Here is a 25,569-nt window from a genome sequence, read left to right on the forward strand (position 1 = left end):
GGAAAAGAGGAAGAGCCCGTTCCAGATTGAGTCAAGTCCCCGCAGTCGTTCCGACGGCTCACGAGTTGTTCCATTCTGACGACACAGAGGTGAAGTCGATGGCAGTCGCGCCACAGAAAACGAGATTTCCATTTGCCTCGGCGTTTATGACGCCTCTTTTTCCAACAACACGGCTGTAGAAAACAACAACCTGGCTGCCGATTGAAGGCGCCCGGCCTTTATGTGCTAAATTAAGTTTGGTTTTAATTTACAAGGAGCTACAAGTCTGACCTTTTTCAGTCTTTGGCTGCGAGCTGACAGCCGCCTTGCTTTTGTGAGTTCCGCAAATTAAAAAGTTTAGGCAGCCTCTCAGTTGATGCATCATTAATTGTTGCACAACCTCGCTTTCCCCCCCCGCCCCCCGTTTCATCGAGCCTGACCTTTCCCTTCTTTCTTCACGCTTTCAGAGCGCCCTCAGAGCACGCCAACCAAGTTCCTTTTCTCTCTTTTCAAACCATTTGTGATTTGTAGAAAACACCCACATTCTTCTCATTCACAGGCTCCAAAAGAAAGTTTGAGGCAGACAAATCGGTAAGGTTTATTAGGATTTATTTATAAGAAAATAATAATAATAAGAATAATAATAATATAAGGATGTAACAGTAATACAACAAACATGTTTTTTTTTTTTCTTAAACCGCATCGTGGAGGGCTATGTTCAGTGTACTGTTCTGAGCTATTCCTTAAATAGGTCTTAATTGGAATACAGACACAGGATTTGCTCACTCTGAATCAATAATTTGTTCAATTAGTTTCCGACTGTCGCAAATGAAAAGCCGCCATGCAAAATGATTTGATGTTTTTTGTTTCCTCTCCTCTTCTTTTCTCTCTCTCTCTCACTCATCCTGCGTTCTAGCGTTACATAACTGCCAGTGTTCCGAGCGTCGTCGATCACTTTGAAGGGACTAAATTGTTTGCTTTGCTTTGTTTAGGCCTTGCCTACTGTCCTTGGACCGACCAGTGGGAATGGGGGGGGGGGGCAGCTGATATTTCATTGGCTCTATTATAACGTCATGTCCGTCAGTCACAATATCACACAAGACCTACTTACTTGGCATTTCTCTTTACATTTGCGCAACCAGTTAGCTTGAACTCTGGACCTCTAGTCTAGCCCCTCCCCCTAGCCCCGCCCCTGCCCACCCCACGCCCTCCACCTTCACCTGGCGTCACAAAACATCTCACTGCCAAGCAAGTAACGATGCAGATTTAATATCAAGTTTAACATTATAAGTATATATGTATTTATATATTTCTACCTAGCAAGGGGGGAATGTTTCCGTCATTGTTCCCTCTCAACCACATCATTTTCAACCTTCTGCTGTGACTCCTGCTGACTCTGCCATCTCATCTCCTGCTCAGCGATCCCCCCTGACCTTGAGCATCGGCGCTGCCGTGTGCGGCGCCATCACCCAACTGAAGGCGTTCTGAAAAATGCCTGATAAATGGATTTTATTATTTATTTATTTTTAATTGGTCATTGGGTTCCCCGCTGGCAGATGCGACGTACGATACATAGCGTTGTGCTTGTGTGCGAGTCTTGATTGTCAAACACCGACCTACCTGCGTGGCGTGCAGCGCCCGTGTTGTAAAGTGCAGACGAACTGGTGCTGCTAACGTGATCGAAGTTGCCGTGTGCGAGCGAGCGTGTGTGTGTGTGTGTGTGTGTGTGTGTGCACGTCTGTGTGTGTGTGTGTGTGTGTCCCTGCAGATTCGGAGCTGAGTAATTAACAGGGTAAAAGGCTGACGTACTGGAGGCCTGTGAGAGGTAGCTGGCCTTGTACTTCAATTACGCTCAAGCGTCTGAGTTACTCAGGCGCGTGGGCGGCGCCTCTGACCAGGGACAAAAGGGTGGGGGGGGGGGGGAGACACACGCTGGGGGCTCGTGAGCTGCGTCGGCGCTGAATTAGCGCGACAGCCTCATTGCTAACGAGAGAACATTTTCACCCTCTCGTTTAGAAAGGAAAAATGTCGGAAAACCTTCTTGTTCGCAGGTTATTTCGCTCCAGTCCTCCAAAGAGAGCAAAGCGTGGCAGCGTGAAAACCTCCCGCTCCTCCACGTCTGCCTCCTTTACTAGACCAAGTCGGCAGGCATTTCCTCGGTTTGGCCTCGGGTGAATGTGCTTGTTGTTTCTCCTGTGCTTTTTTTTCCCTCCTCCTGTCTGCTGTTTTTATTACGAGTTCTACAAAAAAAAAAAAAGGATTTCACTCCATGCAGGGGGGGGTGGAGGAGAAGAGGCTTGCGTGTGAGCGCGCACACATCGTCCTTGGACGCCTGCCGGAAAAAAAAAAAAGAATCGTCATAATAATAATAATAATAATAGCGGCACACACCAGAGAGCCCCTGGAAATCGGGGGGGGGGGGGCTTCCAGTCCTCTCAGTCCCATGTCGGGTTAAATCCTCACGGTGGCGGTTTCGTGTGTAATAAGACGCTGCTCCCCCTCGGCGGCAGTTACACAGTTGTTTCGATCTTCTCGATGATCTCTATCATGGACTTGGAGGGGGAGAGCAGAGAGCAGTCGTCCTGATCCCACAGGCTGCCGGGGCTGGAGTTCCCGTCCGTGCTCAGCTCGTCCTCGTCCTCGCCCTCCTCCCCCCGCCCCTCGCCGCCCTCCTCCTCCTCCTCCTCCTCCTCCTCCTCCTCGCTCTCGTCCTCGCAGGACTCCAGGTAGTGCAGTCCCAGCGCGTTGATGCCGGAGTCCTCGGAGCTGGACGGCGAGGAGCAGTGGTCCATTTTGTGGCCTTTTATCTTATCCACGGGGGAGGGTTTGTGTTCGCTGTGCACCTGCTGGGCCGCCTGCACGGTCGGCGCCGGCGCTGGCGGCGGGGGCTGCGGCGCCCCCGCGGGGCCGCGATGAGTCAGCGCGGCGGGCTTGGCCGGTCGGCGCGGCTGAGCTCGACTGGCGGGCACGTGAGGCGCGGGGGGCGGGGTCGGCGAGAGGGCACACGGGGGCTCGGGCAGCGGCGGCGGCGGCCGCTGCACGTAGCACATCTTGCCGTTGATGCGCTTGACGATGTAGTCGTCGGTGAACAGGTCGGAGATGACGCAGTACTTGGGCGACTCGAGCGGCGGCGGCGACTGGAAGCAGGGCGCCAGCTTGAGGAAGCGCTCGGCCAGCGACAGGGACAGGTCCATGGTGCCGCTGCACTCGGCCCCGGCGGGCGGCACGGCCGTGCTGGGCAGATGGCACACGTTGGTCATGGGCTGGTATACGTACTTGCCTGCAAAGGGAGGAGGCGGTGGTGGAGAGAAGGGGGTGGGGGGTGGAAGAAATAAGAGAAGCGTGTTCGTGAAACTGAGTTTGAGACCAAACCAATGTCAGACAAGGCAGCAAATACATCGATGAACAAAGTCATTTGCACCGAAGTTCACGTCAGCATTAAGGAAGCTTTCAAATTGAACTATTTAACTATTTAAAGTGTATTAATTCCGTAACATGTAGCAAAATAACAGTCTCTGTATTTGTTTATAACGTAATCAGGTTACCAAAACCGTAGCTGCATTTGAACAGATGAGAAGTACCCAGTACACGCTGCAGTTCTGCTATTAAGACATACGTGCCTTGATGTCGTCCAGTTAGGAAACCCACATTGCTCCCTCAATCAATGATTTTTTTCAAAGTTAAGAAACAAAAGGAGGAATATCTCCTGAAGCCAAGTTGTGGCATTAGCTCTGTTCAAAGCCTCTGCCGACCAACACAGCGAAGAATCCAGCGATCGTCACTTTGTAGGCGAGAAAATCCGCATACATTGTGGGAGGTGTAGTTGAAAGTCAACGCACGCTGCACGAATCCTCTCGTTTAAAGACAACCACAAACATTTAAAGCTCTGGCGGCCTCAGGTTGGGAATGAAAAGATCAGCTCATTCCCAACGATTCCACGAGATCTTTGTTGGGGAGAAAGAATTATTAGAATTATTGCTGTTGAATGCTTTGCGATACATTGTCACATGCCAATGTGGCTCCCCTCAAGAAAAATAGCAAAAGTCTGTCAATAATTGCAGGCTGCACTGTTTACGCCTCCTGCTTGCTGTGCAAGCTGCTCTGCAACCACGGCTTCCGTGTCATTTCTTCTCTTATCGACGCCTTCGCTCGCTCCTCTACCTCGGGGAGCCTTTGTTGCCGCGTGACCTGCCTTTGCATTTGCATGTCGGCCGACACGGCAGGGCAGAGGCGTTGGATCTTAGCGTTTCACGAACAGGCAAGCGTCGGCACGACGAGGCTCAGACCTACTTTGACTTTCTCGCTGTGGTCGTCTGTCTTCAAAAAAGAAAGCAGCTGCAGCCACTGCTCTCATTTTAGTATCAGGTCATACGGTGATGCAACTGTGTGTGTAGGTGATGCCCACAAAGAATAATCACCCTCTTCCACTTTCTGGCCCAGCTCTGAAATATTATTCATAGCTTCTTACTTTTACTGAACTTTTTTTTATCGCCACCCTGAGCTTTGGATTCTTTTGGATTTGAGTGCGTGCTTGTATAAAATGAACATACACAATAAGTGATAATGGACCAATTATAGTAAAATAGAGATACTGATAATGTGGCTTTGTGATCGCTTTGAGATCGACTGCAGCAGTTGTACCAACTTAAAGAGCAGAAAACATTTTTTGAAGACTGTTGCTTTGTAGTCTGTTGCAAAAAATAAAACATAAATAAATAAACAATTATAAATAATGCAACACTGGAAGTACGTGATCTTGCCAAAACCATTTGGCAGGAGACCCAACCGCGGCGTTTATATCTGAAAACAGGAAGCTTTGATTCTTGAAAAGTGTGAATTTACAACTTGTTATCTTCCGTCCTTCGACACTTGGCCCTGTTTCTCTTGTTTTGCGGTTTGCTTGTGATTTTAAAAATGCGTTTTGTTTCTCCCCCACACTTCGTTACTGACAACATTTACATTCTTAGGCAACGCATCTGCACATCCGTCAATAGCGTGACCCTTCCCATCCGGCAAGCTGCTCTCGCTATTTATCTAATGCTCACGGTGGCTGCAACGGTATAATTACAGTAATAAGAAACATCATTGTTAGCTTCAGCCCTGAGCAAGGACACGCTTTGTGTGCAGACGCAAAGGGGTCACGGTGGAAGAAGGAAACCCATCATCAGCCGCCACCATCTCAGGCAGAGCTGCAGCCAGAAATGTAGAAAAATGTTTACATTTCAGGACTTTCGGGCGGCAGTCCGTCCGCCGATGATGATGATATTCCGCACCCTACGCCCCAATGCTGACCAAATCAAATAGTTAATATCTGGTACAGATCAAAGCGAACCCAGCTCGGCGAGCGAGAATGTATTCCGAGGTTCCGTCTGTACATCTGGAAGTTGACAGTTGAAATAGCCAAGACAATTGTGTCGGGGCCGCGTCGCTCGCGCCTTCCAATTGACTGAGGAGCTTTCAATTTGTCCTGGAAAATGGCCACATTCATGTGCAAATTTGCGAGCGTCTCTCGAATGTGAAGTTTGCTTTTCACTCCGGCGCCCGCGTTACTGGTGACGCTCGTGCTAAATGACTGCTCCCAAATGTTGCTCATTGTTTGCAGCCCACTGCCTCCGAGTCGGAGCCGCGCTGCCTGAATAGTGGAGCACAGACGTGTGTTTAACTGGCTCCCTGGAGAGAGAGAAACTACAGAAGATGACAGGCCTACGCATCGCTTCCTCTCACTCGGGTGTCCTTGTCTTTTGTTTCGCCAGCCGGGGTGCAGATTCAATCTACGTCTCTCCCAGGTTATGCTAAAAAAGAAAGGGAAGAGGGAGAGAGAAAAAAAAACCCCAGCGCAGTACTTCAGAGCAGGGCCGAAGCATGACGACGACGACAGTGATTAGTCATCGAAGGTCAGCTAAACGACGTGCGCATGCTATTAAAAAAAAAAAAAAAACCCACCCGAGCTGCATTCACGTGACAAGCTCTTTCTAAATGGAATCACTAAGAGGCTGTGACACGGGCTCCAATCCTTTGTAAACATGATTGACACGAAACACTGCAGCTAATATCAATATGCACAAGAGTGGCCAACAGTAGTGGCCCTCCGCTTAATGGCAGAAACTCAATGGTCCGTGCTCACACCGAGAGGAGCCCATTCAGCCAGACAACACAGCTGCAGTAAGTGGGAGCCAGAGCTGTGGAAGGTAACATTTTGACATTTACTTTAGCAGCGTATTGCCTTCATCCGTCCGGGGCAGCAGCGGGGGAGGGGGGGGGGGGGTTTCAAACTGCAAGAGCAACGCAACGGGGACAAACAGATGCGCAGACACAAATTAAAAGACCCGGGGAAGCTAATCCGCGTTGACAGTGGCTGACTTCAGAGCCTCCCAGAAGGAAGACCGCCTCGCGCGTCCATTTGCAGAGAGTATCTGCAGAATTAATCTGCAACGATTCCTCCTCCTCCTCCTCCTCCTCCTCCTCCTCCTCCTCCTCCTCCTCCTCCTCCTCCTCCTCCTCTTCCTCCTCCTCCTCTTCCTCCTCCTCACCCACCCCACCCCCCTGATCATCCCCAGAAGACGGTACATTACTTGTGAGATTTATCCCACTTAACTGGGAACCAGGTGCTGTCTAGATGGAGTTCATGGACCAAACCGTATTACTCTCCCCACTGACTGCCGCCGCCCCTTTGCTCTGTGTAGCGCCACTGTTACAGCAACAGCACTCTGGGCTGTCTCAGTGTTATGTGGCAGCGTGATGTCCAACCTCACTTGGCTAGATGGCTTTAAAAAGAACCTTGTAAGTGTAGACTTATACATCCACTGGCACATTAGGAACCACTAGCAACAGTGGTTGTCAGTATTTTGAGTTTGTAAGTGGGTCCTAGTTTTAATGTTTTTCTAATGAGTAGCAAAGCAGCCGATTATTCATGAGCTCAAACAGATCTCTCCCAAAAAAAATATCTAAATGAATCTGGCAGACGCACACATTGCATTTCATCAACTGTAGGATGCATTAATTCAAGGCTGGTTGAGGGAATACTTAATATTGAACAACAAGGGTTGTACTTTGTAATCCCTCTCTGAAGACAGATGGGAGTTCACCGATAACCGACAAAGGCATGAGGGAACGTTCAAGATCACCCCCACCACCGACTCCGAGTCATACAAACATCATCAAAATCCATTTAAAAAGACGCTGTAACAATGGCTGCTTCAAAGCTTGGGACCCATCTTCCTCCTCTGACGATTTTAACGAATCTCGTATTCATTCCTATTGCGTCCGTGTGTTGATTAATTTATCCTCAATCCTCCATTCTGCCACCGCCTCATTATAAACTAGACTCAACAAATAAAATGAAAAAAAAAAGGATAGAGGAGATGGAGAACAATATCTGGACGCTGCTTAAGTGTGTACAACTCGCGTCATAATATTGGCTGCTGGAAATGCATAATGCATGTGTGTCAGGCCGACAGAAGGGCTTCGCTGTTCACAAGGAAAAACACCAGCACTGACAGCCAGCGAAGGCTGTGTGTGTGTGTGTGTGTGTGTGTGTGTGTGTGTGTGTGTGTGTGAGAGCAGCGTTATTGAAATTCTCCATCCCTCGATGTTGCTCAGTGGTGGGCATAACGCTGTCAGTTCTTGAGCGGCCTCTGCACTCTCTTCTTCTGCTCTATTTGTGCATTTGCATTTCCTCGCCAACAAAAAAAAAAAAGTCACAGCACACACACGCACACATACACACACACACGCACACACAGCTAATAAAATGTCCACATCACAGATATTTAACATCCTTGACCTCCCGGTTGGAGATCACCATGAGAGATGTTTCTGTAGGATCATTTTGTCCTGAAGTTCATATTTCAGTAACTTCCTGAACTGCCTGCCCCGTCGATGGCGCCCAGCGAGCCAATCAGGGCTTTGTTAGTTAATCGCTCGAACTTGGAAAAACTAAAAATAATCTTCTCCTTCATTAAGGTTGCGTGTTACTTGGAGGAGAGAAGAAAAAAAAGGTCAGTTTTGTGATGAACTCATTTGCAGAAATCCTGTTTTAGTGAAATGAGGACGTACGGCAGCATAAAAGGGCTCATGTAGGATCGGTGTGTGGGATTGAATTAGCGCCCGTGTTGATGGTAATGAACACAAATTCAATTGGTTCTTTTGGACGCCGACGAGCATCTACGCCGCAGAAGGCGAGAGGATATATTTGGCTCTTTAAATGGGAATGGATGTTTGTTTCTGGTTAGTCGACGTTACGTTGCAGTCTATTGCCTTCTAATTGGCAAACACTTCTGGGTCCAGCGTAATCAACAGTACATTAAAAAGGCACGAGCGGTACCACGGCGAGTCACCCAGTCCAGAACCTAAAATAAACCTGCAGACCCGCCGCTTCACACCTACGGTGACGGCGAGAGCGGAAGAAAATGCAGTAATACACAAGCACGTAGTGTTGACACAATAAGGCGAGTGACTCCACCGCTTCTTTTCCCCCCTCTTATCTTCATAGCTGGAAAGCCTTTCATGGAGTTATCCTTAAACGCTGCCAAAAGCAACAAGTTCACTGGGGACGGATGAATAAGAGTCGGAGGGGCGGGGGCCTGGGGGTGGAAGAGATGCAAATGAGCCAGTTGGAGGCATTAAAAGGAGGAAGTAAGTCGAGGAGAGCGACATTGTAATAGGGGAGCTACGAGTTTGAAGCAGAGGAGGTGACAAGGAAGTAGAGAGGTGGAGGTGGATGTCCAGATCCAGGCGTAACTTTCTTTCATAACTGTTTCAAAAGACATCCGTCTACTTTCTATCACCAATTCTGCTGTGCTCATAAACTTGGAAAAACCTCTCAAATATGGCTAAAAGGTTTTTCACGCTCCCATGGGGTGGTTTTTTTGGTGGTAAAATTTTAGAAATATTGCTTTTATTTTGCGAAAGACTGTGATGGAAACGCAGCTAGAGAGAGAAAAACAACCATCCACACTCACACTCACAGCAGTCCCAGTGACGAGCGTGACTTTTGTACAGCACTGAAATGTTTCAGATGAGAATCGAACCCACGTCCTCGACCCCTGTGACCCAACATCTCCCGTCTCCCGCATGTCAGTCTTCCATTTTGCCTCCTCTGTTCTCTGCAGTCTCCGCCTGGGAGCCTGATGGCTGCTCTCTGCCGCGCTACACGCTCTGTGAATAATGCCGCATCCATCCATCCATCCATCCTCTCAGGTTCTCCCATCACTCTGACACGTCCGTTACTGCGGAGAGCAGCTGGGAGGGAGCACACACTCAGGTCCGCTTGTCGGGAATAGCTCGGCGATGCACTCGAGATGAATGAGCGCAAGATTATGTCATTTTTATATCGGCTTATATCTGAGCCTCTGCGGAGACGGGGTTGTTAGCGCCCCCTTCAGCGTGATGTCAGCAGAGCCGGTACTTTACTGCAACCGAAGCTAACAGATCTCTGGCTGTAAGTGCGACGCTTCGGCACAGGGCGACACAGCCGGGGGAGCGAAAACAATTATTTCGGCACATTGTTATCGTTTATCAGCAGCAGCTGCACCCATTATTGAGCTTGTGGATTTGGGTCTGCGAGCACATCCGCTGCTATTTGCGCTCCAGCCCTCTCCAACACAGAGGCTCCAGCTGGGACGGACGAGGGTTTCAGGTTTCAAGCGGGTGGACGGCGTTCACCCGACATCATGTAACACTGCCCTTCCTGTTTTCCTGTCTCATGCCTCCGGGAGGGGAAAAAAAGGCTGTTCCCAGCTTACAGGCGGTTCAAATCCACTATTTAGTCCGTCCCCGCTGTGGAGAAATGCAACCCTCCGACTCTGGTTTCTCCTGAGCATGCTGAGCCCAGAGCTAGGCCTTTAAGGATCGGTTTGGATTTTCTCTCTTTCTTACTTTCGACAACACTTTTTCCCCAAGTCGACTTTAGGAGATCCTTGCTAGCAGAGGAAAACAGCTGGAGAAATAGATAAACAAATCCACCGTCCTCATTCTTAAATGTGAATATTCCTAAAGCGATTTAAAAGCAAAATAAAAGATGCACTGATGTGTTAGCATAATTGTATTGTATTGTAATTAGCATAATAAAATTAAAATTCAGAGTGCATGGTTGTAACAGACTGTAATGTATACAACAGCTGAGGGCCATTTGCAAAATATTATGGCCATATTACAGCTCATGAGAAGTAGGTTTGCAACTGAGCTGCCGTGAGTTGATGACGATGAAAGCAGAATTTTGACTTGGAGCTGCAGGGTTTCCAAAGCCAGAATGCAGCAGCCAAAGTGGTCGGAAGGTTGCAGTTTCCCGATATGAAAGATCAATCCCAGAGTGAGGAGAAAAACTTCCCCTCAGGTCAGTGCTGAAAACGTATTGATCCTTTATTAATAGGAGAGGTTTCTTGCGATCCTGCACTGTGAAGCATCTTGAATTAGTCAACACAGGTGGAGGTAAATTCAGCAGCACAACAATCCAGACACGCTCAGGCTGAGGTCCTGCAGCTACTTTAGAGGGTAGAAGGGTATGCACAGGACAATATGTCGCAAACACTAAATAATGGTTGGGTTCCTGCAGGATAAACAGTTGGTTGTTATGAAAAAAACATTAAAAAGAGAACATGCAAGAGGCTGTGTGATACTGGTTGGTGTTTCCTGCTATACAGTAGTTTTTACACTATCATCTTTCCAAATATCAAGAAAAACTGCACTAGTGCTCTGCAGTTATTGATGCAGGGACATAACATTCACCTAAGTTATAAAACTACAAAACTGGGTCACCTACTTTCTGGAAAATTTGCTCTAAAAACACAAACATCAATATAATTGCTGACTGAGTCCAAAAACAGACAAATGGCTGAAGAGCAAACATCAATTCTTGGTGCAACGTTTGTTTCTGGGTTGCTGTGAAGTAAAACATAGGCTGCACTCTGATTGCTCTCACATATTTCCAGCGATTTGGCTGCCAGGAATTTTTCTGCCTTTCTTTGTCCAGCGAGCCTCAAATTCCTGAAGTGAAACCATTCCTCGTTCAGGCTTCAGCTTAGAAGCTGCAAATTGCCAGCGTGCTCGCTTCTTACGAAGGAAAATCACGGGAAAACTGGCAGAGCCGATGGAGAGGTGGCCACTTGCAGACTGTCCAAGAGTTCCCTGACGAGGAAATTGGTTGCGCTGGCTAGTAATTGTAATCAGTGCGCGGCTGACACGCACATAAAAAAAAAAACGGAGGATAGGAAAAAAAAATCTTGAGCCCAGGTGGTTTCAGTGTTGCAGTGAGCAAAGGCTCTCATTAGACATGACATATTGGCAGTGACACTAAACACAGTTAATTGTGGCTAACGAGAGACTTGGACTGATGTTGTCGCCAGCTGGAAACGTGGTCTCCACCTACGGCCACTGACGTTTCTCCAGCATGTTGTTTTTTTTTTTCCTCCCTCTGCCAGACGTTTTTATTTAGCTACAAGTGAGGGGAAGACAATGGAAGGTCGTCATCATCGCCGTCGTCAGCTGTGACATCGTTTTCATGGCAGCCGCGGCTGCGGCTGAGGAGAAAATTAGTTTTCCCTGACAGTTGACGCTGAAAGGAGGCGAAATAAGTTGCAGGTGCTTTGTTTGCATGTGAAAAAAAGCAGAAAGCAGGAATGGAGTCGGAGGTAATAACCCCATGCTGCTCCAACAGGTAAGATAATGGAAAACAATTTGTGGCTGTGCAGAAAATAAAAAATAAAAAACACAAGAGAACTAAAAAAAAAAACAAAAAAAACAGAAGCCTAGCTGGGTTTAACCAGAGCTTTTGAAATTTGTTTGGCTGGAAAGCCATTAAAGATATAATTATAGAGGCAGTCGAGCAACACTCCCCGTGGTGAATGCATAATTATCATCTTTGGTTTATACTCCAGGCGACAAACGCGAAAACGTGAGGAGATAAGAGCGCACCATTTTACAGCGTTTTAACTCTTTGCACGCCGAGTCACGTAGCGAGACTCTGGGATCCTCCCCATCCAGCCTTCTAAAGCCACTTTACTTGACTCTCACAGCTCTCTCTCCCTCTCTCTCTCTCTCTGCTGCTTCCTGAGGAGGAAGAGAACCTGTGAAATGTGGCGCAAAGAAACGTGAAGGTGAGAAGCTCCACTGCGATGTGGCTGCCTCTGTCGGAACACAACTGCATCAAAAAAAAAAAAAAAGAAAACAGGAGGGGACAAAGGAAATCCAGTGCTGCAGAGCAACACATCTCTTTCATTGAAGGTGATGAATGTTTAGAAAAAATTAAAAAAAAAGGTGGAGGGCTGAGTGTAATGGCAATTTTCTGTCATTCCTTAAGGACTTCAGTTCGAACCAATTCCACTCTTGCCATTACGTGCACAGGAGTGTTTTTGTCACGTACGACGTTTTGACGTCACGCTGGGAATAAAATCTTTTCTGGTGATTTTCTGGCCTTTATCATTTTCATAAATGACTAAAAGACCATAACTGAAAAAACTATACAATAGAAAGATTTGCTATGAATCGCGTTTCAGGTCACAGTCGTCCTGTCAGCCGTTTTAAAGGCGTTTATTTTTGTATTGCAGTCTATGGGAAAAATGCTTTTCGGCCCATGGGATTTTTTTTTTGCTGCAGTACCTTGAGTGGCCACTGGGAAGAATTGGCATGCCGCCATATTGCCAGTCCAGTATCAAGTTCTTATAATACATCCATGGTGACAACCTATGTGCTCTCCCACTTCCTGTGCCCCAACCCTTCCTCTCACCTATGCAACCAACATATCTGCTTTTCCCTACTGCTGCCACCTTGTGTCAAAAATAATAATGAACGCTAAGTCTAAACCAAAGCCAACATGCCAACAACACTGAATAAAACTGCTGCTACACCGAGTCTGAGAGTTTCCGCTGAAACTCCAAACTGTGCTAAGTGATATCCAGGAAGTGACGTGGCAACAAATGTCGGAGAGAATTCCTTATTTCCTGCCACTAACTCGGTTCGTTCCCGTCCCAGGCAGCACACGTCTAAATCCAATGGTTGCGCGGCAAAGATTACAATGTGACTTGTGCAGTGGAAGACTGTAAGCCTAACCCCCCCCCCAGGCCTCCCACCCAAGTGCCCGGTGCACAGTGGATGGCTGATTGTGTTTTACACTGATCTGAGGATTTTCAGGGAAGCCAGAGTTGGGATGAATCGGGGCCGCACAAAGAGACGGACATCCTGTCAGGTCCGCTGCCGGGGCTAATGTGATTCTGTGGCAGTCTGTCAGGTCGGAGGGAGGTTTCGCATGGGAGGAAGTGTCGGGAGGCGCTTGTTAGAAACGCCATCGGACACTTCTGCGAGCCAGAGGGAAATAGTCTGTTTCCAACCCGGAGCTGCTGCCGTTTACTTTTAATCCCGCCATCAATTAAATTACATTGAGACGGGCTCAAACTGGCGAGTCACATTTAATCAAATGTCTGAGCTGCCTGCCTGCCCGACGATGTCTGAACAAAGGATGATTTCTGTATTTATCCAACAAATGCCATGAAAAGGCAGATAGAGCCCATCAGCCTGAAAAGGCAAGCCTAAAGAATTGAAAATATGTGATTTTATGAATGAAAAGACTCAAAACTATGCATGAATGGCTGAACTTTGCTTCTCCTACGGTAACAAAATGCACATTTGCTGGGGAGTCTTTATGGCCGTGGATTTACACACGCTTCTCCGTTATTGCCTCAAACGCACTCCAGCAGAGTACACAGTAGTGACTAAAAATAAATGAAAGTGTTCTTGTCGATCACGATGATGAGGGTTTCGAATGGCCAGAAGAGCGAAGCTGCATACAAATGAGGCTGTGTGGAAAAAAAAACAAAAAAAACACTCCATCCAGTCATCGCTGGTTTCGATCCTTTCAAGTTACTTGTTGACATTGTGATGAATAGCGTTTCATTCGTAGCAGAAATGAAAGTGATGAGTACAGTGCGTGACGTCTCCGGGCACTTCCCCACTGTCCGGAAACAAAGGAAGTTCTGGCCGTGGGTTGCGTTCATTTTTTTTTTTTTTTTTCCCTTCCTGCAATTCTTTTGATTTATTCCTGCGAAACACGTCATTGCACTCACGTTTAAGGGTAGTGAGCGTGGACTCTTTGAAGGCTTTCGTCTGATATGATGAAAGAATCAAAATAGCTGCATCAATGAGGTTGGACATCATCATTATTATTATTATTATTGTTATTATTATTATTATTATTATTATTATTATTATTATTATTATTATTATTTTGTTTTGAGAGAATATAATATTAAGACTCACTGACTGACTTAGGCCCCTTTGCGAAATTTGAGAATTTAGTCAAATTCCAACATTCCAACTGTCCAACGGCAACCGTTCATGTTCACAGAAATTGTCTTTATCCACATAATGGTTGGCTTGTTACTTCTTAATGACAATGCACCATGTGTGGATGCACTCTTCTTAACTATATGAAAAACAAACACTACCTCCCTATGTGCAAGCACCAATTGATGGCAATTACTGTTGCAAGTTATTAAAACACAGAACATTATACATGTTTTATGTAAATGCGCATTTTTCCCTTATTCGTCTGGGATTTGGTGCATCAATCAGTCTGTCAGATAAACGTGTTCAACGTGCTGCTGAAGTGGGTTTTCAAGGCTGCAAACAAGACTTGCGTGACACTTTAGTGACATACCGAACACGACCGCTGGGGGCAGCAGACGCAGCTGCCACACAGGCAAGTCCGAAAAGTCTGCTCAACGCGCATTCCTCGCAAGTGGAATGTCGCGTTACACACTTTAAAGGGCTAAAAATGTACACGCACACGCGCGCACTCCTCTGCTCTCCTACGCGCTTTGAGGCGGTTTCAAACGCGGGTTTCTTACGTCCACGCCCAGCGAATGGACAATGATGCAATATGTGGCCACATAAAGAGCTCGCAGGGCAACAGTAATAATTGAAGAAAGCCAACTCACAGTGACACCATCCCAGGTGGCAGCACCAGTGCAGCTTGAAGCACTTCCCGTGGCTGTGCGTCGCGCAGATGGAGAGTCCGTCGCACGGCAAGAAGTCCGGTCTCCCCGCGCAGCTCTTGGCCAAAGCCTGCGCCTCGTCCAACTTCTCACTCTTCGGACACTTCTGTGCTCCCGAAGCGGCCATGGCAACATCTCCCGGGTCGTTCCGAGGCGTTGGGGGGGGGGAGGAAAAAAAAAAAAACCCGCAACAGCCGACGCAGCTCACGTACGTTCGAAGGGGGGGGGGGGGTTGTGGAAGGAAAAAAACAACAAAAAACAACCCAACTACAACATAACCGTGACGGGTTTAGCCGAGGTGTGTATGTGGGTTGTCAGCTCCACGGCGTCCCTGGAAGCTTTCAGCTGGGGTGGAGGAGAAGGAGGTGGTAGAAAATATGGACGGACATCTCGGCTTCTCTGTATCCTGTTCCCAGCTACCGAGGAGGGGGGCACCCCGCCGCCCCGGCCGCCTCGCTTTAAAAAAAAATAAAAAAATAAAAAAATATATGTAAAGAAACAAAGTGGGGAGACGCCAACTAACGACGCGTAATGGCACGTTAGACGGCTCCCATGGTCGCGCTGCTGCTTCCTCCTCCTCCTGCTCCTCGTTCTTCTCCACCTCCTCCTCGCGCCGTCAGGAAGCTCCTGTGCGCGCTGGCGGTGGTGACGCGCGCCTGAACTTCATCGCATCAAGCGGGAGGAGTCGTCGTCGTCGTCGTGGTGGTGGTGGTGGTGGTGGTAGGCGCGCGCACCGCACGCGCGCACGCTCGCACACAAAAGAAGACGCAGCTGCTTGGCGCACTTCAAACACGCATCCGCGCTTTCATCGATCCTTTGGGGGAGGAAGAGGAGGAGGAAGAGGAGGAGTAAAGGGGAGGGAAAACTTCAAAACACCTCATCTGGACCTGGAATAAATCAATTCACCAAGTCGTCTAAAAATAAAGTGTTTATCGGCAGATAATTCGTGATTCGTTCACTACTACTACTACTAATGATAATAATATTATTATTATTATTGATAATAATAATAATAATTGTTCAACAGTTAAGCGGCATAGAGCCGTCACAGGCTCAGGAAGAGACAAAATGGAGCGTCACGATAAATAATCCAGCTGCTCCGTTTCGGAGGCCTCGGCCACTAGATGGCAACCCGACAATCAGCTCATTGCTCGGGCGTCAGATGTGTCTGGCAGCAGCAGGCCGCTGGTTTATAATATCAGAGCTGTTTAGGGTCACAGCTGCGGCGGCAGGGTCGGCACACAACACCGGCTGGAGACCCGCAGCCAGAGAACTTCTCATTCCCCTCCGCAGACTCGTCAGGTTAAGACTAGTTGTAATACACCAAGATTCTTACAGTTTGGGTCATAAAAGAGACAAATTTGACAATGGTATAAGTTTCAGCTGGTAAGCTGGTACACACACACACATACAATCCACACAGGTGGGGTTAATAAATCAGTCTTTTATTATTACTGAGCAGATTTGTCCCGTAACAAATGTGACATTCAGAAACAAGTGTGACAAATGTGCCATCACAAAAGCTTATAACTGGCAAATCTCCTAAGTCATTTCTTATTAAAGCCGTGAGACTGCAGGCATCGTTCTTCCTCTGTGTTACTGCGAAACACGCCGGATCAAACACTTATTTGACACCAACGGTGAATCGGTTTGAATGCCGACTCAGCAGTGGTTTGAAGCGTTAAAGCACAAAGTGAAGTACATTCTTGATTTTGTACAATAATGCCGTGAGGCAAGTCCATTTTAGCGACAGGACAGTAGATAAATTAATACCTCTTTGAAATCAAGGGGACAAATTATTTTGTTTTGGTCATTAAAAAAACAAAAATCGCAGCTGCTGCTCAATGAGCGCCGAGTCAACCGACTCTCTGCGGCAAAGTGAACTGCAGTTCACAGTTGGCTGCGGACCTGCTTGATGACCTTCCTCCACTGGTAGATGGGCGGGTTGCCGCTGGCCACCAGTTTCCTGAGCAGGCGGCTAGGCTCCAGGGACGGGACGTCGGGGTTGGCCCGGCGGTAGTGCTCCAGCCTCTCCAGGACCTTGGGCAGCCCCACCATGCTGGCGTAGAACATGGGCCCCCCGCGGTGCCGGGGCCAGCTGTAGCCAAACACGTAGATCATGTCGATGTCCTCGGGGCCGGCGGCGATGCCGTCCTCCAGGACCTTGAAGCCCTCGTTGATGAGCGTGTAGACGCAGCGCTCCAGCACCTCCTGCCCGTCAATGCACCGGGCCACCAGGCCCTGCCTGGCCCGGTAGCCCTCCAGGAAGGTGCGCACCCAAGGGTCGGGCTTGGCCACTCGGCCCCCCGGCTTGTCGTACAGGTACCAGCCCTTGCCGGCTTTCTGGCCCAGGCGGCCGTGCTCGCAGAGCATGTCTCCCAGGGGGCTGTAGCGCCGGCCCTGGCGGAAGCGGCTCGGCGCCGGTGAGCCGCCGGAGCTCCCGTCCAGCATCCCCGTGCCCTTCCTGATCCTCCAGCCGATGTCCAGGCCGGACAGGTCGGACATCCTCAGCGGGCCCATGACGTAGCCAAACTCCACCAGCGTGTCGTCGATCAGCTCCGGCGAGGCTCCCTCCTCCACCATGAACTGGGCCTGGTCCATAAACGGCGACAGCATGCGGTTCCCCACAAAGCCCTGGCAGTTGCCCACGGCAACGCTCACCTTGCCCATCCGCTTGCCCAGCTGCATGGCGGTGGCCACGGTCTCGGCGGAGGAGCGCGGGCCGTACACCACCTCCAGCAGCTTCATGACGTGGGCCGGGGCGAAGAAGTGCATGCCGACCACCAGCTCCGGGTGGCGCGTCTGCGAGGCCAGGCGGCCGATGTCCAGGGTGGAGGTGTTGGAGCACAGCAGGGCCCCGGGTTTGCAGATGGCAGACAGCTGCTTGAAGATCTTCTCCTTGATGCCCATGTCTTCGAACACGGCCTCGACCACCAGGTCGACGCCCGCCACCGACTGGATGCTGCTGCTGTAGGTAACGTTGGCCAGCGGGGGTGCCACACCCTGCCTGGCCGCCCCTCGCTCCAACATGCCGGTGATTTCCTTCTTGGCGTCGGCCAGCTGCTTCTCCTGGGTCTCGACAGCGACCACCGTCAGGCCCGTCCTGACCAGGGCCACCACGATGCCTCTCCCCATGGTGCCCAGACCTTGGAAGGCAGAATCCATATGGTGAATACAGTATTTTTTTTTTTTTTCAAAGCATGATTACCAATCAAAAAAGGCTTCACAATAATGGTGTGCGACATTGCAAGATTTGATATTGATCCGATACTAAATAAATACACGGCCAGTATCGCCAGTAGCAATGATACTGATACTTTCTCATCAAGGGGAATGCATCACCAAATTCATCAATCTGACTGAATTCTGATTTTTACAACCCTTCTAGTGTTTTAGTGATTTTTATTTTCCCTGGTGCATTGTTAATTAGTCGAACGTGGGATAGAATTTAGGCATTTTGGGTAAATAGAAAACACTTGCCCACACCATTCAATGCCTTTTGCATCATTAGAGTGCAAATCTTCATAAAGAGCTGGTTGTTTGCCCTCCAATCAATTTTTTTTTTTATTGGAATTATTGCCCCAATCATTTCATGGGATGGTGTAAAAGCACTATTTAGTTACAAATCTAAAGTATTGGTTTCATTATTCTAATATACATTACTATTTATTTTATTCTATAAAATATACAAGTGCAATATCTAGATACAAATTTTAATTATCACGTACATTATTCTAACATCAATCCATACTAATGCCAACATCGGTATCGATATTATCAATATTTGGATCGCCGCAGCAAACTAAATCACGGTCAAATTCCAAACTTCAAGAACTCCGACGGAGGAACGCATTCCAGCCGAGACTCGTGACGCTCCTACCGATAACAGCTGCGCTCTGCACAGCCTTGGGCTTGCTGGTGTCCCAGCGGTCCCCGCTGAGCGTGCTCCACTTGGCCACGGCTCTCTGAGCGAAGAAGCAGTACTGCAGGGCGCGGGCCTGACCCGAGGTGAACAGAGTGGCCATCAGCTCTGCCTCCCGCTGCATGCCCTGCTCGTAGGGCAGCGTGGCCGCCGCCCGCACCGCCTGCACGCACGCCACCGGCGCCATGGCACCGCGGGCCCTCTGCCGCACCATCTGCATGGCGCCCTCGAACAGAGCGTCCAGGTCGGGTGTGGGCGGACACGACAGAGTGCTAATACGGCGGGTGTCCAGAGGTTTGCCTGGAACAGAAATAGGACAGGAGTGGAAGGAAAAAGAAAGGAAAAAAAAGATCACTGGAGGGAAGTTACTTTCCATGCAGTTTTTTTTCTTTTTTTTTTCCACTTTTGGACCGAGTTTGAAATATATTGCACATTTGGCATGATGTCCCTGCACAAATTCCTCAGCATAATTTCATTTTCCAGACTGAAATATGTTTCTCCACTTTCCCTCCACCACTCTCTCTCTAATTTGTCAGCCAGCTCTCAGGCACGGTGTAATTGGCCACTGGATCACTCGACATCCCGGAAGCTCTCTCTTGCTTTTTTTTTTTTGTAAGTGCTATGCAATGGAGCCGACCGTTTCCAACTTAACTGGAGGGACTTTGCCAGTCCACTACTTTGGCTCACCTCCAATAATAGCGGACGGAAATAAAATTAAAAAGAAACTATTTGGCTTCGGGGGGGGAGGCACATGAGATAGTACATTTTAAACCCCCCAGAGACCAAATGGAAGGAAATGACCCTCTCTTTAGCAGTGTGTGTGTGTGTTTGTAAGTGCATGGTTGAAAGTTTTAATGCTGCATCAGAAATCTTTGCAGCAGCATCCGACTCCCCATCTCCGCTAAACTAAACATTGGAAAAGCCAAAGCGGGGACGGCGACGTCGTGAATGTGGTGGCATTCTTTTGCGGGGGTCTGATGTGATTACGCCGGGCAGAAGTGAGAATCCATCACAGCTCCGCTGATTTATGGCCAGGAACTAGGTCAACACTGGCAAGTTTAAAGGGACAGGAGTCACATTTGATCGGCTATCTCACGTTAGCCCGTCCAACTATCTGCCTCATTGGCGGATTAGGAGACGACAAATGAATACAGCTCGGGGTCATGTTTAATGCACATTGTGTCCACAGCGACGACACAATCTCTGCGGGCGGCGCCGTGCAGAATCCAGTGTACTTTAGCCGGGGCATTATTGTACCGCTTAATCTGTAAATGGTTGAGCCGTGACGTCGGAAAGCCCGGTTGTCCTGACAGATGTAGCGGGCAGATGTTGCCACCGCTGGGGTTAAAGGGAGAGGAGGGGAAAAAAGAAGTTAATCTCATCACCAACAGAGACTTGAATCCACGCATGTGTGCGATGTGTACGTGCGACCGAGCCCGCTGGTTCATGGGTTTCGGTGCATATGCTGCTTTTTTAGCCACTAAAAATATACCCACGTGCCAGATTTGGTGCCATGCAGCGTTTTTTGGATGTTGCAGGCTGCACGCTGCTCGGCCGGCTAACGCCTCTGAGTCACAGGCGTTCACACTCTCTCTCTTTTTTTTTGCTAGCATTTAAACACACATCCTGTACCTTCCGGTTAATCAACTCTAAAACTGGCGTATCTGTCACAATCTCTGCAGATTTCAGTCCTACATTATGAAATCTCTCAGCTTGTACACTGTTGGCTTCTCCGTCTGACTCACTCTAAGCCTCGGCTTCGGCAACAACACTCACTTTCTCACCCACTCATCACACAAGTCATCTTGGCAGTGTTGCACGAGCAGAAAAGAAAATGCACTGGCTGGAAAGCATGAGGCTGCAAATGTCCTTCGCTGAGAACCTCACACATAATGTTTGTTTCCAGAGGCTACAAAAGATAAAATATTAGACTACAAACAACAACATGTCCTTACATCTACATATTTTCTAAAAACGCACCGTACCAATAAATAAAGATTCATGGAGGACGTCTCAGCGACTAGAGAGTCTCCCTGTCCACTGTTCTTATAATTATCTTTAGCACATTATTGCAAAATCACTGCCTCTGTGGCGAGCAGGGCTCTGCTCAGACCGAGCACACTTCCTGGAGTGCCACAGTGTTAGAACACACAATCTAACAGGAGAGTGGGTGGCTCTGTGTTTTCATTTTGCAGCACCAGCAGAGAGAGAAGATCCCTGAAAGGTGAAAGGAATAGTTTGACGTTTTAGAAAATGCGTCTTGCCTTCTTCTCAGCAATGATGCTAATTTCATATATTACGATATGGAGATGTATTTCAGCGCATTGCATCGTGAATCATTGGCTTGCAGTTTGAGGTTTGGGGGAAAATTAAACAAAGAGGATGTGTTAATGACGAGTATTTGCCATTCATGAGCCAAATCAGCTGCTGTCTTGTGTGTACTACTGAGTGGAGGGGCTGTCGCTCCTCTTGTCTAATGAGTGACGCCGGAGCAAGCGAAAAATGTGAGTGCCGACACCTAAAATCAACACAACTGCGGCTGAGCAATTTCAAATATGAGCGCAGCTTGCAAGAGAGAAGAAATCAACGAATCACGGCGCAGCAAATGTGAATGGGGGGGAAATCACTCCTTGTGTACTCCTTGTGCACTGCGGGGACGTGGCACACTTTTCGTCATCCGTTCATTGGGTAAAGCAGCGACTCACGTGTGGGGAAATCCTCGTCTCGCCAAATGACTTGTGAGGGCCCCAATATTAATATTCTAGGAAAGTTTGTCCCTTTTCGCCCTCCTGAATAATAGAGCGGCGGAAGTGAAGACATCAGAGCACATCTGACAGAGCACTGAAACATTTATAGCCGCCGTGGTGGTGGTGGAGGATCTGCCTGTCTCGTGTTTTTCTCTGACTCGTCTGACTCACACAACCTGCACGTCAACGCGTCTTGATGTCGGACAGGCCCAAAAATAACCGCCCTGTAAGGATTCCATCTTTCCTTCTCCGTGCTCGTGAGAAAAAGTGAGAACCGAGGCTCCAGTTTGAAGCCTTTTTTCTTTACTCTCCGTCGCGCCTCACCTGCGATGCTCAGGGCAAACTTCACAGCCACTTCCACCGTGTTCTGATCAGTAACCTGATCCACAATTCCGAGCTGCAGCGCCTTGGCGGCAGTCACGTGGCTACCTGTCAGAGACATGAAGGGCAATCAAATTTGGTCAGAAAGGGATCATGAGAAACCTGGGGATTTGAGAGGCGAAGCTCGTATTTGACAACCCATGTGACATTTTGACATTAAATAATGCAAAAATACAAAAAAAAAAAAAAAAAAAATCACAATTTAGTTTGCGAGACCATATTTCCATATCTCAACAGTGCACGTTTAAGAGTCTCTTGCAGGGAGCAAAGTCAAACTAACTACACACTGACCTCTGCTGGTGTCAGAGTGAACTACCACTTTCTTCCTCATACCTGCTCTGCCAAAGTAATCTTTCTGTGTTCCAAACTCACTGATAGTTTTTCACTTCAAAAGTCAGAGTCTGACTTTTGTTATTACGAAATTAAACATTACACAGAAAAATCAAAATTCTAAACATTCAAACACTGAAACTCAGTACATTTTTAAAGGTTGCTTTTTTATTGCTGAAATGGGGCATTTGTTAACTATCTTTGTTTGAAAAAAAAAATCACAAGAACATTTGCTTATTTTGCTACAATATAAGAAATTGTGAAGAAAATTCATTTAAACAGAAATCTGGCAACTTCCGGCAAATTCATACCAACCTTCATTCTCGTTCGCATTTTAATGAGGGCGTTAAAAATAATTTGAAAAAAAGAAAACAAATTCTGCCGTCAACAGTGTAACAGTGGCCAAGGTTAAGCTGTCTTTTCTACCTGTGGTGATGAGGCTTAGTGCAGCCGAGACACCGATGAGCCTTGGCAGTCGCTGGGATCCCCCTGCAGCTGGCAGCAGACCCAGAGTCACCTCTGGAAGTCCCAGCATGGCCTGAAAGCACACAGAGGTGTTCGTCTTGATGAATAGAGGGAGCGGAAGGGCAGAGGGTTTACACACAGGAGCCATTTATGGCGCATGAATAAATCAGAGGGCTCGTGACTGGGACTCAGAGAGAAATTCAGCAAACACTCATCGTGAAACTTGCATGATAATTATGAACACACTCATGAACTGACTTTGGAGTGAGCGATCCGATAATGACAGCCCAGGGCCAGCTCCAGGCCGCCGCCAAAAGCGCCCCCTTCGATGGCCGCCACCACGGGCTTGTCGGAAGACTCGATGTCGTTGATCATAGGTATGAGGACAGGACCCCCTATCTTGGTCCCAAACTCCTTGATGTCCGCCCCTGTTGTAACAACAACGCAGACAGGTGATGGCGGACAGACAAGGCAAACAAACATTCATTCCATCCACTTGCAGCTAGTAAATCATTATTGCGTTATGTGAAACACCCCAGTCATTGTGTAACTAGCAATTTTTTTTTTTTTTTTTTTTTTTTTTTAATAAAAAATTAAATGTTCCTGAATATTGTCCAGGGTGTCCCCTGCCTTCGCCCTAAGACAGCTGGGATAGGCTCCAGCAGACCCCCGTGACCCTGAGCTCGGGACTAAGCGGGTATGGAAAATGAATGAATGAATGAATGTTCCTGAATATTCGAACGCAAGTGTTGACTTGTGTTTGTGCACTTGCATGATTTTTCTGCTCTATTTAGCAACTGCGTGTATTTGCCTGGAACGATGCTTTAGAAATGTTACAAACTTACTTACGTTGTAGACACTCCACTGAATACTGCGGTCAAATGGAACTCAGCATGGTTACAATTTATTTTGTCAACATTTTTATGAAACCCATTGTCTAATGAGTGTGAGAAACACAATATGAAAAACACTATAGAGGAGGTGAAGGTGTCCATACCGCCACAGAACATTCCATTGCTGCCACAGATGACAACACATTTCACCGTGGGGTCATTGAACGCTCTCTTCAGCGTGTCGGTGATGCCCACCCTCACGGCTAAACTGTGCAATAAAAGGATATATAAGATGTGATTAAATGGCATGTATGGTAAAGTCTGTAAAGACTCCCCTGCTGCAGCTGCTCCACTCTAATAGAGAAAATAAGGTTTTGAAAAAGTGCCCTATGGAATATAGAATCAGCAGATGTGCATTATTCAGAACGCCACATGCATAATATATGGAATATGTTTCTATCAAATGGGGCAGTATTGCTTCTCCTTGAACACCAATGCTGAAGAGCCCTTGAGCAAGGCTTTCAATTCCTAAAGGAAAGGAAGGCAACTGTTACCCACCCTTAGATCGGGTTTTTATCTACATTTAGATGACAGCAGTAGTACAAGTTAAGATTTTTTTTCTTCCTCTTGATGTTCAGTCGTTCCATTAAGTGACCAAGTAAGGCCGTGTTGCCCTTGACTCCTACTAAAGCCAAAAGGACCTTTTACTATTTTGAAAATATCATGCAAAACATTTTATTGTTTTGAAGTTGAACATTCTTCTTTTTCAAAAAAAGATAAACATTAATATTTAAGATTCAGACCATTAAAAAAAAACAGGTATCATGTTTGTTGACGGTTAAAGGGCACACTGAAAGGTTTATAGACATTTATTTTGGTAGAACAGTCTGTAATAGCAGATAAAGAGACTAGTGACATGCAGTTCCAGCTGGATGTTGACATTACCTAACCTGCAAAAGCAGCAGGTTCAGATCAAGTCACTTTACACATTTATTTGGGTCAGCAGTCGAAATGAACAATTTAAACAAAATCTTATTCAAATCGAGAAATTGCATGTGTAAAAATACAAACAGCATAGAAGTAATCTCTGTACATGACTTGGGAACATTTAAGGTATTTTTTTAATGATGTGACGCCACCCCCTGGCCAAACAGACTGCATGTTCTGTTTGTCTGTCCGCATTCTCGAACCAACGGTTTTGATTGTTTAATATAGAACTTTACATTTGCTCATGCAGCTATGCTACATATGAATGCATTTATTCGTCTATTTGTTTTACAAAATGTGCATTCGTAGAACGTTTTTCAGCAAAGTGTGGAGTAAAAAAACAAACAAACCAAAGAGCAACCTGAGCACCACTCACTCACCTGAGTGCGTTGACAGGCGGGTTCTGCAGAGTTATCAGGCCAACGGAGCCCGCGACACGAATTAACTGAGCCATGGAGCCTTCTTGGATCGTGTGCTACGAGTCGGTGCACAACTTCACTCTGTTGTCAACACTGAACTTTGCTTTTCGCCACCTCCTCACTGCACACCCTTTCACACACTTTTTTTTTTTTTTTATCCGATGGGGTTCCTCCCACTGGCCTGCAGAGGGACGAAAGGAAAGCAAACGAACTAGGAGGCAAAGAAACTACGGGCGCGTGTGTTTGGTTGTAAATTTTCCATTACAGTTGTGTGCTTGAGTGTCTATTTTATTGTTGTAATTCAATTTCGACCATTGACGATGCCCCTTGTCTCCGAATGATGTACCCTTCGTCCCGCACTTGTATTGTAAATTACAAATAAAGCTGTTCAGGGGAAAAAAAGAAAAAAAGAAAAAAAAAAACTTTGGTAGATGTCGTTTCCTTTTGACGTCAACTCAAGCGACGTCCACCGTTGATGACGACACAGCCGATCACAGCTGGATCCAGGCTGGATCTGTCAAC

The 25,569-nt window shown here is 47.5% G+C and overlaps 2 protein-coding genes across 2 annotated transcripts; both read right to left on the bottom strand.

The window, feature by feature from the left end:
* Positions 1–573: 573 nt before the first annotated feature.
* Positions 574–15,789, bottom strand: LOC142897481 (UPF0524 protein C3orf70 homolog B-like). The gene is made up of 2 exons (XM_076039860.1): positions 14,907–15,789; positions 574–3,259 (listed from the first exon to the last, which is right to left on the bottom strand). The coding sequence occupies exons 1-2, from the start codon at positions 15,088–15,090 to the stop codon at positions 2,490–2,492; spliced, it is 954 nt and encodes a 317-aa protein (XP_075895975.1). The 5' UTR covers positions 15,091–15,789; the 3' UTR covers positions 574–2,489.
* Positions 15,790–16,402: 613 nt separating this feature from the next.
* On the bottom strand, positions 16,403–25,427 carry ehhadh (enoyl-CoA, hydratase/3-hydroxyacyl CoA dehydrogenase). The gene is made up of 7 exons (XM_076040128.1): positions 25,009–25,427; positions 23,806–23,909; positions 23,067–23,236; positions 22,770–22,881; positions 21,957–22,061; positions 18,844–19,185; positions 16,403–18,109 (listed from the first exon to the last, which is right to left on the bottom strand). Exons 1-7 carry the CDS (start codon positions 25,080–25,082, stop codon positions 16,854–16,856), a joined length of 2,163 nt encoding a protein of 720 aa, XP_075896243.1. The 5' UTR covers positions 25,083–25,427; the 3' UTR covers positions 16,403–16,853.
* Positions 25,428–25,569: the final 142 nt, after the last annotated feature.

The sequence above is a fragment of the Nelusetta ayraudi genome, unplaced genomic scaffold (genome assembly GCF_046127955.1).
Source record: "Nelusetta ayraudi isolate G7.1 ecotype Tasmania unplaced genomic scaffold, CSIRO-AGI_Nayr_v1 ptg000060l, whole genome shotgun sequence".
Taxonomy (NCBI): Eukaryota; Metazoa; Chordata; class Actinopteri; order Tetraodontiformes; family Monacanthidae; genus Nelusetta; species Nelusetta ayraudi.

What these genes read in the sequence shown, in the direction of transcription:
- LOC142897481 (XM_076039860.1), bottom strand. Translation starts at nt 15,090, where the DNA reads ATGGCCGCTTCGGGAGCACAGAAGTGTCCGAAGAGTGAGAAGTTGGAC. An exon ending in CCACCTGGGATGGTGTCACT is followed by an intron (nt 3,260 to 14,906) that starts GTGAGTTGGCTT and finishes CTCCCTTTGCAG; the next exon opens with GCAAGTACGTATACCAGCCC.
- ehhadh (XM_076040128.1), bottom strand. Translation starts at nt 25,082, where the DNA reads ATGGCTCAGTTAATTCGTGTCGCGGGCTCCGTTGGCCTGATAACTCTG. An exon ending in CCGCCTGTCAACGCACTCAG is followed by an intron (nt 23,910 to 25,008) that starts GTGAGTGAGTGG and finishes TTTATTGCACAG; the next exon opens with TTTAGCCGTGAGGGTGGGCA. An exon ending in CAATGGAATGTTCTGTGGCG is followed by an intron (nt 23,237 to 23,805) that starts GTATGGACACCT and finishes TTGTTACAACAG; the next exon opens with GGGCGGACATCAAGGAGTTT.